The sequence below is a fragment of the Scylla paramamosain genome, chromosome 12, assembly GCF_035594125.1.
Source record: "Scylla paramamosain isolate STU-SP2022 chromosome 12, ASM3559412v1, whole genome shotgun sequence".
In the NCBI taxonomy this organism is placed as follows: Eukaryota; Metazoa; Arthropoda; class Malacostraca; order Decapoda; family Portunidae; genus Scylla; species Scylla paramamosain.
In genome coordinates, this window is record NC_087162.1 from 25,947,048 (window position 1) to 25,965,511 (window position 18,464).

Genomic DNA, 18,464 nt, shown 5'->3' on the forward strand with positions numbered 1-18,464 from the left:
TAGTCAAAAACAGGCTTTTATTATAAATCTTTGGAGAGAGAGAGAGAGAGAGAGAGAGAGAGAGTGAGTGGCAAGGTAACCACTGCTGTTAACACTTTTCAGAAAACATTTGAATTTACTCATGAAGAGTACAAGTACACACAGCTGGGTTCCAGTGAGTGGTTTGTACATCTTCAGTATATTATCCTCTGTATTTTCTAGAAGCAGAGCAGGAATGTGAGGAGGAGGAAGAGAAGCTGGATGGCTGGAACAAAGGTGGAGCTGGTGCTTGGGTCTGTCCTCTCGGCATCCCTCACTGATGACCCGTGGGGTGGGATAGCAGCCACTTCTATAAACATTAGACCCATTGTTATATACTTTAATGGATATTAAATGTTATATAAGTGAGGTGTAAATTTTTACTGTGGCATGTGGATTACTTGTGAATCAATCAGAAAAATCATTGTTATAAATATACACAGTGATTATATCATTGTTAGTAGAACCTTTGTTGCTAAGTCAAGGAGTGTACTATTGTTGAGAGGATGAAGAAAGAAAGAGAAGTGCTCACTGATCCTGCTTCACAAGCTGGAGAATCTTAATCATAACCCTCAAGAACTCTATACATGAGAAATTTATCGTGTCTGGCAGCCAACCACAAGATGTTTGTGGCAGTACTTCCTGCACATGCTCCAGATTTTGTGGATGTGACATATATATTAATTTTCTGTAAATTTGGTAATATTTTAGGAACTTGAAGCAAGAGAGTTTGCTGCCTCCACTAGGACATACCGTTGACTTTGCTTGGTGAGTCACGGGTCCTGCCACCATTGGCTCTCTTCGGTGGATCATGACTTCTGCTGCTGCTTTTCAGATCATGCTTCAGGTCCTTGAGGAACAGGAAAGGAAAGGAAACTGATCAAGAGCTGACATTACTAACATGTCCTAAAATATGAAACTAGGTTTCTGTTTGGCATGTCCTTGCATGCCATCACAGTGACTGGTGACTACTCAGACACCAGTGGCCACTGATATGCGTACATTTGACTGGTGGCTATGCTGAAGTAAAAAATTATTTTCATTCATCAAACTAGTACAGTGAAAAGAAAGAAGCTTGACCTAATCCCAGCAATGATACTTTATCTTCAGGTATTCTTGTCTTTATATTCACTTCATAAAGATGTTATATTGGCATCAAACACAAATGCATTGCACTCCTACAAGTTGGGTACAAAACCACTCCACTAGTTGGTGACCATATAGACCATCCAGAGTGGGCTTGGTTGCACATAGTCAATTAAGGGTCACTTCTAGAAGTGCATATATTATGTACCATTCCCCTCACTCAAAGTGATATTTCACATGGCTCCTTCCTGACAATTTGAGCCCACGTCTTATACTACCATTAAGCATGCACTCTTCATACATAACATATATGCGCCTTTCATGTGCAAGAAACCCTTATTTCATCATCATTTGCCACCAGTAAAATTTACTGATATGTATCTTTAAGGCTCTCCCATCCCCCTCTTAGAAGCTGACATTAGGAAGCTGACCAGGAAGCTTGAAGTTTAAATGGAAAGGCTCCTCTTCCTTCCTTTCATTGCTCTTACCTCTTCTTCCTCATGAACAACATTCATCTGCTCCTGCATGTTATTGTCCTGCACCCTAGGCCGTGATGTGGTGGGGGGAAGGTTTGGTGGGATGGTTGAGGGTGTGAAGGGTTTGGAGGATGAGGGAGGACCCATCACCTTCAGGAGGTGTTTCTCACTCTCCATCAGCATCTTGTCCAGCTTCTCAAAGTATGGGCATGGCTGAGGGCAAGGAGAAGGAAATTTTAGCCACTGCCAGCTGCCTCCCACCACCTCTGTCCCAGGAAAGAGGAAGAAAAACAAAGGATGATAAGTTAACTGAAGAATCATCATGATCTTATGGAAAGGACCAGCCCTAGCCTGTCCATCAACCTTGGCAGGACTGTAGTTTGTGTGACCCCATTTCTTAAAAGGTGAATTACTGTTTCAGTGCATTATACTCATGAAAAGTCTTCTTTTTTGCATATTTGGATCAGTGAATAAAAGAATCATAAATTTATTTCAGATACTCATTAATGACAAGTCTTTGTAAAACAAAGCAAATATGATGTCTCTGAAGTTGAAAAAAAATTATATATATATATATATATATATATATATATATATATATATATATATATATATATATATATATATATATATATATATATATATATATATATATATATATATATATATATATATATATATATATATATATATATATATATATATATATATATATATATATATATATATATATATATATATATATATATATATATAAACTAATTAACTGATTCAACTTTCCCATATTAAAGTCATTAACTGCAGTATCATACAGTAGTTATCTGAGACTAAGTGAATCACATGAATGAGAGTCAAGTCATAAAGACACATGTGTGATGTCAATCTGTCACTTTAGAATTCCCAGCCTGCTTCTGTACTTTCTTCTTCATATGACTTGAACTCTTTCAAGAAGGAGGTTCCAAAACACTTATCCTCCAATTTGGATGCTCCTCTTTCACCTTTCTTTAGAGAATGGCATTTCAGTGGATCTTTTTTTTTTTTCATTCTTTTTGTTGCCTTAGGCCAATGCCTCTCTTACATAAAAAAAATCTTGGTATGCCTGCCATGGAGTTGTGTCCTTTGGTATTGTGCCTGAAGTCTGGTCTGCCCTTGCCACTTCTTTGCCAACCTAGCTAAGTGAGTGTGGCATGACAAGAAACAGAGGTGGGTGGACTTACATCTTGCTGCACCACAGGCACCATCTTCATCGGGTCAGCTCCCGTGTTGTTGAAGATGTCATGACAGTACTTGATCTTGTCAGCTGGCAGGGAGGGTGTGCGGCTGAACACCCACATGAACTCTGCCATGAAGCCAGCGTAGCCATCCAAACAGGAGTACACACAGGAATAGGTCCGGTAGTCTGTGGCAATGATCTGGAGACACACACACACACACACACACTTATATATATATATATATATATATATATATATATATATATATATATATATATATATATATATATATATATATATATATATATATATATATATATATATATATATATATATATATATATATATATATATATATATATATAAACAACTGTGGAAGTTGTAAGCACTGCAATAAGTTTTGTTACAGAATCCAGAATGGTTAAGTCAGCATTTCGTCATGCCTTCCTTCAACTAAGTGATTTGCTAGAGTCTTGGCAATGACTTTACTAAATCAGTAAGGTGACCCCTATCCAAGCTTTGCAAAATCTTCAACTCCTTTACTCCTCAGCCATGTTCACTGGTGTCATCATGTGATTTGCCTTTAATACCAGTAACAAATGTATTTTTAATTATCCAGATGAGTAGAGTCTGCAGGACTCTCCAGGACAGGGACCTCTTAACTTTGCAAACAATATGTATCAATTTCCATCTTTTGGTAAGGAGCTAAATCATTCATGAATGTTACCTTCATATATTTCTTAGGAAATGACTCAAGATGCTCTGCTAACACCTCAAGATAGTTTTTACTTTTCATCGTTATTCTCTCAAACAGAACTAAGATTCCTGCACTCTTATCACCTTGAAAAAGTTAGGTACTTTTCTTGCAACACACACACACACACACACACTTACACTTACACCCTTCCTCAAACTTCATAAGCAGAAATGGCAAGGCTTTCTGCATCAGGAGGATTGCACACACTGTTTTCTCCTTCACAGTACCTGGTAGGGTGCTTCTGGGACCCCTGCTGCCTGCACTATCATGGAGGCAGGATCAAGGAGGCTTTCATCTTTCACCATCACTGCCATCTGACGAATTTTTTCATCATCATCTGTCAGGCCTCGAGTTGCAACATCCATCTGCTCCCCTGATACCAGGCACAAAAAGAAGTCAAGTTGTACATAGCTCTTATGTAAGCCATTTATTTTTATCTGCTCAGAGTAACCTGTGTCCATGTGTTCTGTATAGAAACTGCACGGCTGTGGCTCCTCAAACTTCAACAGCAAAGGTGGTAAGTATGCCTCATCAACCCTTCTATTCATTAAGTTGTTCTCTGCTGTTTGGCACATCTTTCCTTGATTGCTAACAACTTGGAGACATATTTCCTTGTTCTATAGCTACCTCCAAACATTATGCTGGTCAGAAATTGTAAAATCTATGAAGTTCTATTCCCTTCTTCCATGTAGTTGCTTATAAAGATTCTATACATTGCTCTTTTAGTGTTGTGAATTGTTGCATATTGTAGTGAAAGGGCTAAACCAATTTACCAAAGAAGAAAGCCAACCTGTTGTGCTCTCTGTTCATTGCCTCACAGTAGAGAGCTTAGCCTAACCACCTGAATTATCAACTTATATTGATACACTGCTTTCCATAATGGTTGTTAGTGAAATGATTTGGGAAATGTTTTAATACATTAACACACGAGAGAGAGAGAGAGAGAGAGAGAAGTGCCCACCTGTCCATGTGTAGTTTTGGGTGACACACTTCTTGGTGTACTGGTATTCATTGGGAACACTCTCGATGTCAAACCATAGCCCGGAGTACTGCAAAGCAAGCCAGCTATGTAGTTTTAAAGGGGCCACACTTGTGCAGCCTGAAAAACACCACTTGAGTTAAGAGGACTGAGGGGAAGACAGAAAGTGAGATAGAGGGATGGCAGAATTGCAAAGGATGTGAGTCACAGAGGAAGATGCAAGGCACAGAAGCAGTTGGAGGAGACTCATAAAAAGTGTCAACCCCTGGCTGTAGGGAAAAGGCGAAAAGATAAGACATTTGTGCAATATATGCGATGGGTAGGTAGTGCTACACAAACCAGGGTCTTGTCATATGAAGTAAGGTGGCAAGTTCCTTTCTCTGCAGCCTTTAACCTCAGTCATTGCAACCTCAAAGGTTTGGTTTGTAGCAGTCATTCATATATGCTTCTCGTGTCTTACAAACAATTTTAATACTTTCTGCATATTAATAATGAATACATGAATTATTTCAATGCAATACGACTATGAAAACCACACAATGTGACATATTTGTCTAAAAAAAATATGTATTTCTCTTTGTGTGTGATGTGTATACGTCATAAAATCCGTGCAAACAAAATTAAAGGTATGGCTTAGCAAAAAAAAAGAGAAAAAAAGAGCATCTAGACAGTTTCCTGGTCTAAAAACCGTAACCGACCAGAGAACTTCAGGTGTTGGTAAACTCTGCGGTATCGACACACCACATTTCACTTACGTAACCCGTAGACTTACACGAGCATGTTTTCACCACAACATGATCAGGTGGGAGGCGGTCTCTGTCTCTCTCTCTCTCTCTCTCTCTCTCTCTCTCTCTCTCTCTCTCTCTCTCTCTCTCTCTCTCTCTCTCTCGGAACATGTTAACAATATTTTCTTCCTAAAATAGATTGATTAATGAAAAAGTAATAGTAAATAAAAATTATATGATGCAAAATAATCATAAGGAACGTTCTCGTATTATGACAGTCTTCAGTTTTAGATTAGTGAAGCTCAACTTTATATCGAGAGTTAAGTTGTTGATTTTCTTGAATTTTACAAGTGTGACAGATGCGAAAGTGTCAGACTGCAGTGGTGAGGAAGTGCTGCTTCGCTGTTACGTAAATATTGTATGTGCGTTTAGTAAAGATGGTTCGAACCGGTATAAAACCAATGGAAGGGCGTGGTCAGAGAGAGAGAGAGATTATGAAGATCTTTGAATAAAATTAATAGAAAGACCATATACATAGAAGAGGAAAAACAGTATAATTGGAGAAATGCTATTTAATGAAAACTGGTGAAGGAAGTAAGACAATAGTGTTTGAAATGTGGAAGCAGAGGGAACAACAGCGGAAGAGTATAACTATTAAAAACACCCCAAGAGGAATATCAGGAGATGTCGATACAAAGGTTACACTTCGACCAATAAATGGACCCTTATACTTTGCTCTCTCACCACGATTATTTTCAAAGGCCATAGAGATTATTTGGGTTCTCAAGAGAGTTTCACCTGTTAATAATGTAGAAGTGTTGTTAATCTACCACTAAAACCCATTCAAAGTAGTGGAGGTGGGGCCAGACGTGTTTCAAAATATGGCTTCTGTATTTAACTGACACGCACGTAACTTGTGAGCAGCAATAGATACCCTACAAAGCGTCAAATTTGCACGGCGATAGGGAGCTCAAGGGCCGCAATCATTGGCTGGAGTATTCGAGGCGGACCATCGAGACTCTCCACTCCTCGGTGATGCCAAAATGATTCCTTTATCTCCCCCGTCCTTGGTCCGATCACCTCTCGACCCTTGCCGCGCAGAAATGTGATCCACGGCTATCATTTCATGCCAGAGGGCTAGTTAATATCAGATTGGCTTGTCAAGACGGTGCGGTACCCTGATGTAACGGTGCGAGGTATGGGGTAACTTCGTAACAAAACTGATGGTACTTGTGTCCTGTTAGCAGGCACGCAACTTAGTCCCGTGTTCTCATGTGATGTGTTTTCAGGAGCCACAGAGATGGATGATGTTCCTTTTTGATAATGCAGAATCAGTGGAATAATAGAAACACCCATCTCCTTCACCTCGGCTTGTGTCCTGTTTCTCTATACGGGATCGCTGTTTCAGATGAGCCTCCTCCAAGTGGTTCTATCGTATATGCTTCTGCTTTCTGTCTTGCATCCTCTTCCACGCAGTCGCTCCATCTCTTTTCATGGGGAAAAAAAAAGCATGAAAACCCAAATATCTCCTATCACATTGTAGAAAGAAGTCGAAAGAGTCTTGTCACTAAAGAAATGCAAGACGCTATTCACAGCCAGCGGAGACTCCCATGCTCCGTGGAGTCACCGGAGGCAAAGTCTGCTAGTCAGTAGATTTTAGTCATGGACTTTCATATCACTGACTCGAGACAACAACAGACGGAGATAAGCCTCAAATTTTTACCTTATCGATAGGTATTTGAGCAGTTTCGATTAACTGTTCGTACGACGACCCGACTGGGTCAGCAGTCACGCAGGTCACCCATCAGTTCTTTCTGGTTGGTCGATAAATGTGTGCAGACATTGCAGTTTAGTGTAAATACATGGCATAGTATAGCATAGCATAACATAACATAACATAACATAGCAGGAGGGTCACATGTAGTCAGCCCGTAGCAATGAAGGTTTATTGCAATCTCGCCAGCGGCGAGTGTTCTCGGCTCTACATTCCACAGCTTCCGGAATTACATTGCTGGCTGTCGACCCGTTGGTGTGGTGGCAGCGGGCGGCATGCGGAGCTACCTAACATAATTGTGACATGACAATATCATTGCGTCCTCCGCAAAGCTTCGTGAAGTTACGTTTAAGGAAAGAGACAAGAAGAAACTGGTTCTCAAATAGAGTAGGTGAATAGGATATTTAGCAATCAGGTTGTTAGTGCCGAGTCAATGGGGAACTTTAAAAGATTAGACAAATCTATGGATAGGAATGATAGATGGAAATAAGTTGAATTTTTTTTTTTTTTTTCACAAAGAGAAATTCTTACTGGCATTGTGTGAAGTGCGAACATCCTTACTGGTGTTACGAGTCGTGACATCTTTCATCACCCCCATCATCACCATTACCATCATCATCACCATCATCACCATCACCACCATCCTTGTCGGCTTCCTGTGTATTTCAGGTCACTTCAGCAAACCTTCTGACCTCATCTAGTTACATAAGAACATAAGAACATAAGGGAAGCTACAAAAATTCACCAGGCCTACAAGTGGCAGCCCATCTTATGTTATGTTTCCGTCCGCCCTAATTGTGACTTCTACCTCTGTGACGGCTATGTGTCAGTGGGCGTAGCTTGGTATCGGAGTCGACTATTTTCTTTCTCAATATTCATCACTCACAACATCCTTGTGCAAGTGGGTTATCAAAGTTAGTCTGGCGTGTTGCGATTTATTTAGAAAAATAAATTGTCTTTACAGCTTAACAACAGTGCATTTCTTTACTACTCAATCACACGATTAAGATTATAAGCAAAGTTATTAAGACTCTTGTGTCTTGGTCAGAGTCTAAGTCTATGAGTAACTCGTGACAGAGCGACACGGGTTGCTGCTACTGACGCTAAAAGTGACGAGTATTGTCCGAGAGGTGCCTAGGTATACGTCATAGATTTCCATAGCCAATAATATCAAGCAAAATGAATGACGATTTAATCTCCACCCAATGGGACGTTTATAGTTAAGCTTGGCTGTTATGTTAGGTATGAACGTCCTGTTCATTTCTTGCACAATTCTTCTAATACTGGCGTTAGATTCTCTAACGTGTCTCTAATTTCCTTCTAATTCTACTCCTATATCTATTTTTTTTTTTTTTTCCATGCAAGGTAGTGCCTATTACATAATTCTTTTACCAGATCTACATTACTTATTTGTCAGTTTTATTGTCTGTCTGCTGTCTCTTATGAGGAATCTTGCCCATGTTTTTCTTGTTGCTTTTATTGTTCTTGTTATTTTCTTCTATTACTTCTTTTCCTTTTTCTTCTTCCTCCTCCTCCATCTCCTTCCTGATCAGTCAAGAAGAAACAAAATTCCAGTACATGACACCCTTGATGGTATTTTCTTTTATTTTTTTATTCGCTGAATGCGTATAGACTAACAGCATCGGTGCTTTTTCTATAGGTACGTTCTGGAACGCACCGTGACGCACGGCCACTCTAGATGTTTGGTGGTGTCGCAGCTCAGATAAAGATCGCTGCTTTCCTTAGATGTGTGTTCAGTCTTTTTTTATTTTTTTTATTTAGGAGGGACGCTGACCAAGGGCAAAAAAAATCCAATAAAAAAAAAAGCCCACTGAGATGCCAGTCCCATAAAAAAGGTCCAAAGCGGTAGTCAAAAATTGAAGGATAAGTGTCTTGAAACCTCCCTCTTGAAGGAATTCAAGTCATAGGAAGGTGGAAATACAGAAGCAGGCAGGGAGTTCCAGAGTTTACCAGAGAAAAGGATGAATGATTAAGAATACTGGTTAACTCTTGCATTAGAGAGGTGGACAGAATAGGGGTGAGAGAAAGAAGAAAGTCTTGTGCAGCAAGGCCGCGGAAGGAGGGGAGGCATGCAGTTAGCAAGATCAGAAGAGCAGTTAGCATGAAAATAGCGGTAGAAGACAGCTAGAGATGCAATATTGCGGCGATGAGAGAGACAGTCAGTTAGAGGAGAGGAGAGTCTGGTGTCACTGGAGTGAGACACGCACGGCCACGCTTACTTGTTCAGAGAGGCGCTGGACGACTCGTGGGGTGGACAGAAGCGTTACTGGTGATGTTGCACCTTAAGTAAAAAAATGCTTTCCTTAGAGATGTGGCACCGCATACCTTGAAGTGAGCCACGCACGGACGCTCTTGGTGTTCGTTAAGGTGCTGGAGAATTCGTGGGACGGACAGAGGCGTTACTGGTGGTGTCGCAGCCTAGGTAGGGACCTACATGCAGTAATACGCGTCTGGAAGGCATTCTTGCCACACCACATGCAGGCCAGCACTCCACTGCCCTGCCTGTCCTCAACTTTCCTGTAGTGGGTTATTGAAGCTACTATTGAAGGTACTCCCATGTTTTAGTTCCTTTGTATCCTTCATTAACATCATCATCGCTGCCGCCTGCTACACGTGCTCCGAGTATCACATGTACTCTCGCTTCACACATGCAAATTGACTTATAAAGGTGACGAGAGCGACTGTCACTCTTCATTAGTTGCGGTGACGCGCTGGCTGGCGAGGTGACGGGCGGGCTGAGCGACGAACTGACTGGCTAGGCGAGCTGGCTGGCTGGCTGATTGACGGCTGACTGACTGGTGGATGATGTGGCTAGCTAGCTGGCTGACGGGCGACCTATTCATCTATCTGGCTGAATGGTCTGGCGGATCTGTGGACTTGTCGCGGGATGATTGGTTTGTGGGTTGGCTTGATAGATGGATGAATGTCTAGCTGGATGGCTGACTGAGTGGATGGATGGCTAGTCAGTTGATTGATTGGATGGATGAAAGGATGGCTTGTATATTAGATGGTTCATTGACGTGGACTGAATTATATAAGCACGTTTGTCTTGTGTGTGTGTGTGTGTGTGTGTTGTGTTTAGTTATGAGATATTGTTTGTGTTTCGTGGCTCGATTGATAAATAATTTTCATTTATTTATTTTATTTATTTATTCATTTGTTTTATTTTGTCGTTCGGGACAATTTGAAATTCCTGTTTTGCTTTCCACGTGTTCCTCTATGTGATTTGTATTTAGTTATTTATTAATGAATTTGTTTATGGAATACATGACCACTCTTCCTCCTTCTAATTTATCTGCAGCTAAAATAGTGAGAGAAAAAAATACTGATGAAAAGTTTTAAATAAGTTTTCTTTGCTTTAAACCACACACACACACACACACACACACACACACACACACACACACACACACACACACACACACACACACACACACACGCAAAAAAAAAAAAAGAGGAATTATGTGGCATTCAGAGTCAAGAGTCGCTAATCTTGCCCTCCTCTCGCAAAAAAAAATAAATAAATAAATAAACAAATAAAATAATAAATAAATAAAATAAATAGATCAAATAAATAAATGGATAAATAGTAAATATATAATAAATAAATGAAATAAGATTAAATCAAATGAGCTGCGGAAAAAATGTTGCTTGAAGACTTTGAATTTTTTCCTTATTTAGATATAAAAATAATAATGATAATCCATGTTATGTAATCTCTCTCTCTCTCTCTCTCTCTCTCTCTCTCTCTCTCTCTCTCGTCTCTCTCTCTCTCTCTCCTCTCTCTCTCTCTCTCTCTCACTCACTCAAAGAGAGACATACGACGTGTTTCACTTGCCTTGGCGGAGCTCAAGCGTGAACTCTCTCTCTCTCTCTCTCTCTCTCTCTCTCTCTCTCTCTCTCTCTCTCTCTCTCTCTCTCTCTCTCTCTCTCTCTCTTCTCCTCTCTCTCTCTCTCTCTCTCTCTCACACACACACACACACACACACACACACACACACACACACACACACATGTGGCAGCACTTGGAGTAAAAAATATCTATGGGTCAGCCTTCACGAGTAGCGTGGGGCTGTCACGGTCCACGTGCCGCCTCGCTGGTTCCCGGGAAGTGGCGGCGGAGAGGACCGGCTGAGTGAAGGCCTCCCATGCTTACTTCCTCTTCAGGTGGGTTAAAAGTAGGCAGCTCGCAGCATTGCACTGCTCTTCGTCAGCACGAATGTCCAGTTTAGATTGTCCATTGCTGGTTTCTAGTTAGCACCGAAGAATTATTGTTATTATTATCTTTTTTTTCTTAGCATTATTACTATTAATCTTTAGCGGTGGTAGCGGCGATGGCGAATGCTGCTTGGCGAATGATGTACCTTTTTTTTTTCGTTTAGTTAAATATTTATCACATTATTCTTTCATTCATCTATCTATCAGTCATATCAGTCATTATTATTATTATTATTATTATTATTATTATTATTATTATTATTATTATTTCTGTTCGCAAACAGAAATTACGGAAATACATACTGGAAACTCTCTCTCTCTCTCTCTCTCTCTCTCTCTCTCTCTCTCTCTCTCTCTCTCTCTCTCTCTCTCTCTCTCTCTCTCAGGCAGGTTACACAAGCAAGCTCTTTCTTGTCGCTTACACGAGAGGGGCGGCCAGCGAGCGGTGCAACACTGGCTGGATCTGCTCCGAGACAGCTGAATGACGCAACTTGAAGGAAAACACCGCCACAAGCTCAACACACTGCGAATTGACGAGCCACATATAAGTGTCTGAATACATATGTTCCATTGCACATAAAACTATATGAATAAATTTTGTCTATTTCGTGTTTTTACATGAGACACCGGCCTAAGACTACAAAAAAAAAAGTTCCATCGAGGTGCCAGTTCTTAAATGAAAGGGACAAAAAAATTATCCAAAACTGGGGGAAAATCGTCTTGAAACCTCCCTCTTGAAAGAATAAACTAAGCTGCAATAGCCGATTTCTCCCCGAGGGCAAACACTCTGTCTTATTGTCTTTTGTCGATCTCTCCACGGTCCTTGCTACTCTTACGCTGCAAACGGCGTGCCTTTCCCCCATTCCTGTGGCCTCGTACACACATGTTGACCATATTCAGAAACGTTTCTGCGCCGCACTCTGTCTATTTTTGAAAGGCTTTAACTGGAGTTACATTGGTTTTTAATGACGTTTTCACAATTCTAGTGATAGATTAACAAGGTTTCTACATAATTAACAGCAAAAGCACTTTTGAAAACTCAGCTAATCGTCACTGTGGTATTTGAAAATAGTCGTGGTGAGACAGAAAAATGTTTCAGAATACAGGTCTTTCTTTTATCCTTATTCTCTCTCTCTCTCTCTCTCTCTCTCTCTCTCTCTCTCTCTCTCTCTCTCTCTCTCTCTCTCTCTCTCTCTCTCTCTCTCTCAACGTCTTAAATTTCCTCTGGTTTAAGCAAGCATACACACACACACACACACACACACACACACACACACACACACACACACACACACACACACACACACACACACACACACTTGTATAACTCATAGATTCGCCTGGTGACGCAAGAAAAGGAAAGTTACGTCAGTAATCTGGCAAGACGCTTTTTCTTGGGTGTTCCCGCGCCTGGTCGTGCAGAGGCCGGCAAAGGGATGGGGCGGGGAGGTGGGGAGCCTACGGGTGTGGGGAGGATACCTACTGGGCGTGTGGGGAGCAGAAAGGGCGGGAAGCTTATGGGTGTGGGGAGTGTATGGGTGTGGGTGACTGGGCGTGTGAGGGAGGATGAAGAGGAGTGGGTGGGCGTATGTGTGAGAGAGAGAAGGAGGAAGAGTGAGTGGGCGTGTGTGAGGGAGAAGGAGGAAGAGTGAGTGGGCGTGTGTGAGGGAGGAGTCAGTGGGCGTGTGTAAGGGAGGAGGAAGAAGAGGAGTGGGTGGGCGTGTGTGAGGGAGGAGGAGGAGGAGGAGGAAGAGGAGGAGGAGGTGGGCGTGTGTGAGGGAGGAGGGAGGGAGGGGCGCGAAAAAAAAAAAAAAAAGAAACTCACCGAACAAACTCACTAGACAAAAACTCACTGAACAAAAAAGTCACTGAAAAATATCTATGGAAGACAAAAAAAAAAAAAAAAAAAAAAAATTCACCGAACAATATCTAAAGAGGAGAAAAACGGAACATAATTTGAAACCTGATGTAACGCTTTACAACGAGATTCTTTAGAAACGTGAAGAAAATATCAAAAAATGAGTGAATACGATAGCAGTGCTGTCAACAATCAACTCTGAAATGCAAAGGAGCAGTAACTACAGGTATTAATGCAAGGACTTTCATTGAGATTATACTTCCCTTTTTCACTTTTGACCATATTTTTTTTCATTGTTGGTCATTCCCATCCATCTTTTTTACATTATTATTGATAACATTGGGAATTAGTCAAGAACACGATGTTGCAGGATGACAGAGGCGAACCTCCAAAGAAGAGAACATGTCTGACATATATTTATTTCGGTGAGTTTTTCTTCTCCTTACTTATTTTTTCTGTGAGTTTTTGTCCGGTGAGTGGGTGGACGTGTGTGAGGGAGGAGAGGTCAGTGTGTGTGTGTGTGTGTGAGGCGCGGGGCACAAAAAGTAATCATAGGACAAGGCGTGTGCTGCTGACGGGCTAAAGATTGGGAAATATTTCGTGTCATGGTGAGAGGGAAGGAGACGGAAAAAATCAGCATTGCCTTTTAAAAACCTCAATAGAAATACGGCTGATAGAAAAGTAACATTTTCTTCTGCTTATTTAGGTCACGGACAATATATGCTACTTTTTTCCTCCACTTCCTCTTCTTCTTCCTCCTCCTTCTCCTCTCCTCCTCCTCCTCCTCCCTCCTCCTCCTCCTCCTCCTTTCCCTCTTTCTCGCCTATTTCCTCATCCTTTACCTCTTTCTCTTCCTCCTCCTCCTCCTCCTTATCATCATCATCAGCATTATCATGATCGTCATCTGCAACAAACACCGCCAAAACGTACTTCCCCCCCCCCCTCTCTCTCTCTCTCTCTCTCTCTCTCTCTCTCTCTCTCTCTCTCTCTCTCTCTCTCTCTCTCTCTCTCTCTCTCAGTCGCCTTTGCTCGGTCAAGGTCGAGGTGAAAAGAGATCGTGACCCTGCTGTGGGAAGAGGACGAGGAAGCCTGACCGAGCAAGATTTCTAAATTATCTCCCTGACTGCTATGGCTGCGGCTCAGACTTAGTGAAATGCTGTGGTGCAAGTACAGGTTTTTGAGCAGCATTTTCAAAGACAGCGCCACTTGCAGCTGAAGAAATGAGGTAATAGTTAAAGCGGTTTAACAGTTTATCTTTATATCTAAGAGGGGAAACGAAAAGGACGAAAAATAGTAGTAGTAGTAGTAGTAGTAGTGAAGTGTTGACGGTCAGTGTACGTATACACACAATGGCTACTGAACAAACTTGATGGTGATACATAAAAAGCACTGCTCTTGTGTTAGCATCTCACAAGGTTCGCGAGACTGTTTGAAGTTCCGGAGGTTCGATTCGGACTTGACTTCTATATTTCTGACCGAATATTGATCCCCAACATTAAATAAATGGACTGTGTTAAGTATTTGTCTTGTTCTTGAAATATTTGTCAATACGATACGCTGTCATAAAACACTTGAGGAGTACATGTAGGAAAAAAAGTGGCCGGTATGCTTACGTCACGGTATGAAAGCGTAGTGCATTGTGGGAGAAGGTGGAGAGGCCGTGTGGGTCACCAGGCGAGAGGAGAGAGAGAGAGAGAGAGACACACAGACCGGCTGGCCGGTGGTTGATATAATACGTGAACGTGACAATCTATGTGCAGTTTTACCTTACAGTGTTGTGCTGGTGTGTGTGTGAAGGCCTCGCTGCGGTTCAGGGGATCAACGCAGCAGCCTCATCACAGGTAACGTGAAATGTGAATACGAAGGTTAGCAGCCCTCCATCTTCAATGTGTTGCGCCATTAAGATTTCGATGATCTCTAGAGTTTCCGTTCTTCTGTTTCTCTTGCTTTCTGTAACAGCTGCTCAGGTCTCTACATACTGTTTGTTACTTTCATTATGACATTCGTGTGTGTGTGTGTGTGTGTGTGTGTGTGTGTTTGGGGAGAGAGAGAGAGAGAGAGAGAGAGAGAGAGAGAGAGAGAGATGGGGAGGGAGAGGGGAGGGGGGCGAGATGTACGGAACCGAGTCTAATGAATGGCTTTTCAGTAACTTTAGACGAATGGAAGTTTAGTTTTTTAATCGGCATATTTGCAGGTTGGTTAGTACAATACCATCGATGGCGGTGCGCGGCTCAGACGAAAAGATGCTTGGGATTGTCTTTAGTGGACGAGCAAGTTGATTTTGACGAGCATTTACTTGACGTGACCTGATCATTTAGCTTCGCCTGACAGCCACTCCTGATATGTATCTATATGTATACATGCATGTAGTGTGTGTGTGTGTGTGTGTGTGTGTGTGTGTGTGTGTGTGAGAAGTCTTTCCTGTACATAACATAACCTATTGTTTAGTAGGTATGTCCTTTTCATTGAAGGTGTTTTGCGCTTAATGGCTATTTAGAGTAAAATTCACACCGTTATTAACAAGTTCTATCTCTCCAGCACCATATGTCGTAATCTCAGCCTGTCGCCTATTTTTGTGGAAGTGCAGTAGGCAGCTACACCAATTACTTTGTCTTGTCAGTATTTCACATTCATTTAGTTTTGTAAGACTACGGTAACTCTTTGGGAAGTGTATGTTTCCTGGCAGGCGTTTGTGGCCAGGGAAGCGATCGGCCTGGTGGCGGCTTAGCGATGAACGGCTTCTAATCTCAAGCCAGTGGTGAGGAGAAAAGCACGCCGCATGTTCTCTTCAAAGAGTTACGTAAAGGTAACTTGGTACAATCAGTCACATTTAACCCGCTGACTACTATGGCTTCTCTTTGAGCTTAATATGATGGGTTGGAACAAATCTGGAATATGCTTTCGAAAGACGCCACTAGCAGTAAAGTTAGGGGCATGCTTCATAGCTGTGTGTGTGGCCTCGGCGCTCATCTCCATCTCCATATCTCTCAACCCGGGACGCAGGGCCGCTGGGACATCCGTTTTTCCACAGCTTATTTTCCCCAGGTTTCCTCACTTATTTATCAACATGAAGGAAGGATGAACAGCTTTGTGATCTGAGCCAAATAACACAAATAACATGGCCGGAAATAGATGAACACTTGAATATTTGGAGTGTTTACGAAAACCGCATCATGATAATAGAATAAAATAAATAATAAGGTAAAGATGAATCAACAAGATAAGTGGATTCGAACCGGGATCCGCAGAGTCGTAGCCAGGCGTGCTAGCCATTGTCATGAAGGCGCTTAGTGACAGTAAATCGCAGTTAAATTATTTGTCTGTAAATAATTTTGTTCATTGACATTATGTGGCTTTCTTCATTGGCATTATCTACCTTCACCGAAACGTAGTAATGTGTAATGCTGTAAGAAACTAAATGTTTTCTTCCTTTGTTCTTTCATTTCTTTATCAGCGGCATCGTAAATTTTTCTATTTTTTTTTTTTTTTCGTTCTAAAACTGTCTCCTGACAAGTATAGAAAGCGGAAAAGAGTTTTTTTCTTATTACTGACTCCGCGATTTAGTAACTTAGCTGAGGAACTTATCTTGTTCATTCATCTTTACCTTATTGTTTATTGTATTCTATCATGATGTGGTTTTCATAAACACTCCAAATATTCAAGTGTTCATCCTTTTCCAGTCATGTTATTTGTGTCATATGCTCATATGCTCCCTTCATATTAAAAAACTATTTATATATGCTTTTTGTTCCTACCCAAACGGGATCTTAAAACGAAAGTGTGTGTGTGTGTGTCAGGCAGACTGAGTGGGACCGCATGACTGGGTTATATTACAAAAGTAAATAACATCTGCTTGGAGGAAGAACAAAAAATGTTGTGCATAACGAAATAGCGAGAGCCGTTAGAGTCGCGGCTGGACGGCCGAACCGCCTGGAGCAGAGCCACGTGGTCTCTTGGCTGCTCACTGTATATTATAAAACCACACATGATAGAAAAAGCTGAGAGTTTACACTTACCTTCATGGGATCAAAATTTTCTTTAAGGGTGACTTCAGCGCAGTTTCCAAACTCCAGAAAACTTGGAATGCCGAACACAGCATGGCAGAGGCGCGCACAGCATGCCGTCGTCACTGTCGCCACCGCCCAAACGCGCCACAGCCCCGTCATTTCTCTCAGATGGAAACTAAAGCGCCTTGATCACTACACGAGAAGGTCAGCAGTGTTGTGTGTCAGGCAGGAGGGAGTGTAGTATCTTGTGCACGGCAAAGGGAAGCAAAAGGCAGAGAGGGAAGAGAAGGGCGCAATGGCGTGAGAGCGGCGGAGGCAAACAGGGCCGGGAGAAGCGTCTTGTCCACACGCCAGCGACCAAAGCACTGTGAGGTATCGCGTCTCGCTCTTTCGCAAGTCGACTTACCCTTTTTCCTCCTTCTCCTCCCCCTCCTCCTCCTCCTCCTCCTCTTCCTCCTCCATCCTTGTTTTCTCTCTCCTTCCATCTCAGCACATCTTCACTTCTCTCCCTCCCTCATTCCATATCTCCCTTGTATGTCATCCATCTCTTCACTCTGCTAGTCTCTCTCTCTCTCTCTCTCTCTCTCTCTCTCTCTCTCTCTCTCTCTCTCTCTCTCTCTCTCTCTCTCTCTCTCTCTCTCTCTCTCTCCACTCAATCAGTAGATAGTGTAAACAGATGTGGCTGGAGGCTTGGTAGGGACGGGTATGAAGGGCGAGGACACACCACACGCCATGCATGATGATGTGCTGGTTTCATTGGAGGGAAATAAATGTTGTACCAGTGCCAGAGCTGAAAGCCTCGATGGCCGGATTTTCCAGGAACGATTTCAGGCATTGCGTAGCGTTAATACCTTACGTTACCTCACCTCGTCCAACCATCGTCACGGGCGTTCTCTCCTCATGGTGAGAAGAACCACTGTGATCTAAGTGGGCCACCTCACCGCCCTAGTTTTGCACTCAGTTATCAACCTCAAGTACATCCTTATTGCTCCATTTACTGATAAACTGTGTGCGTGTGTGTGTGTGTGTGTGTGTGTGTGTATGTGTATGTGTATGTGTAACGCTTGCCACCACCGCGTGATTGCTTGAGTGAAGGAAAAGGTGCGCCTCACAAGTTCCTCCTATTGTGGAACGAAACTTAAACAACCGATATTGAATCAGCCGATAAGCAGTCACCGCCGATACCAATAATATTTGTTATCTACTGTACGTACATTAGGGTATACTTGTCCTCCAAATCTGGATGATCCTTTCGGCGTACGCTTTAGGGACTGGCACCTCAGTGGACTTTTTTTTTTTTTTTTTTTTTTGCCTAAGCCAGTGTCCTTACA

General features: G+C 42.0%; 1 protein-coding gene and 1 long non-coding RNA gene across 2 annotated transcripts in view; one reads left to right on the forward strand and one right to left on the reverse strand.

Moving 5' to 3' along the window:
* On the reverse strand, positions 1-17,510 carry LOC135105966 (crustacyanin-A2 subunit-like). The gene is made up of 7 exons (XM_064014701.1): positions 17,143-17,510; positions 4,513-4,600; positions 3,779-3,924; positions 2,798-2,992; positions 1,593-1,793; positions 772-868; positions 1-328 (listed from the first exon to the last, which is right to left on the reverse strand). The coding sequence occupies exons 1-7, from the start codon at positions 17,290-17,292 to the stop codon at positions 198-200; spliced, it is 1,008 nt and encodes a 335-aa protein (XP_063870771.1). The 5' UTR covers positions 17,293-17,510; the 3' UTR covers positions 1-197.
* LOC135105969 (uncharacterized) overlaps positions 14,773-18,464 on the forward strand; it is a 17,973-nt gene continuing 14,281 nt past the window's right edge. The window contains exon 1 of the long non-coding RNA XR_010271078.1: positions 14,773-14,967. This is a non-coding gene — a long non-coding RNA (uncharacterized LOC135105969). The remainder of the gene's footprint in view (positions 14,968-18,464) is intronic.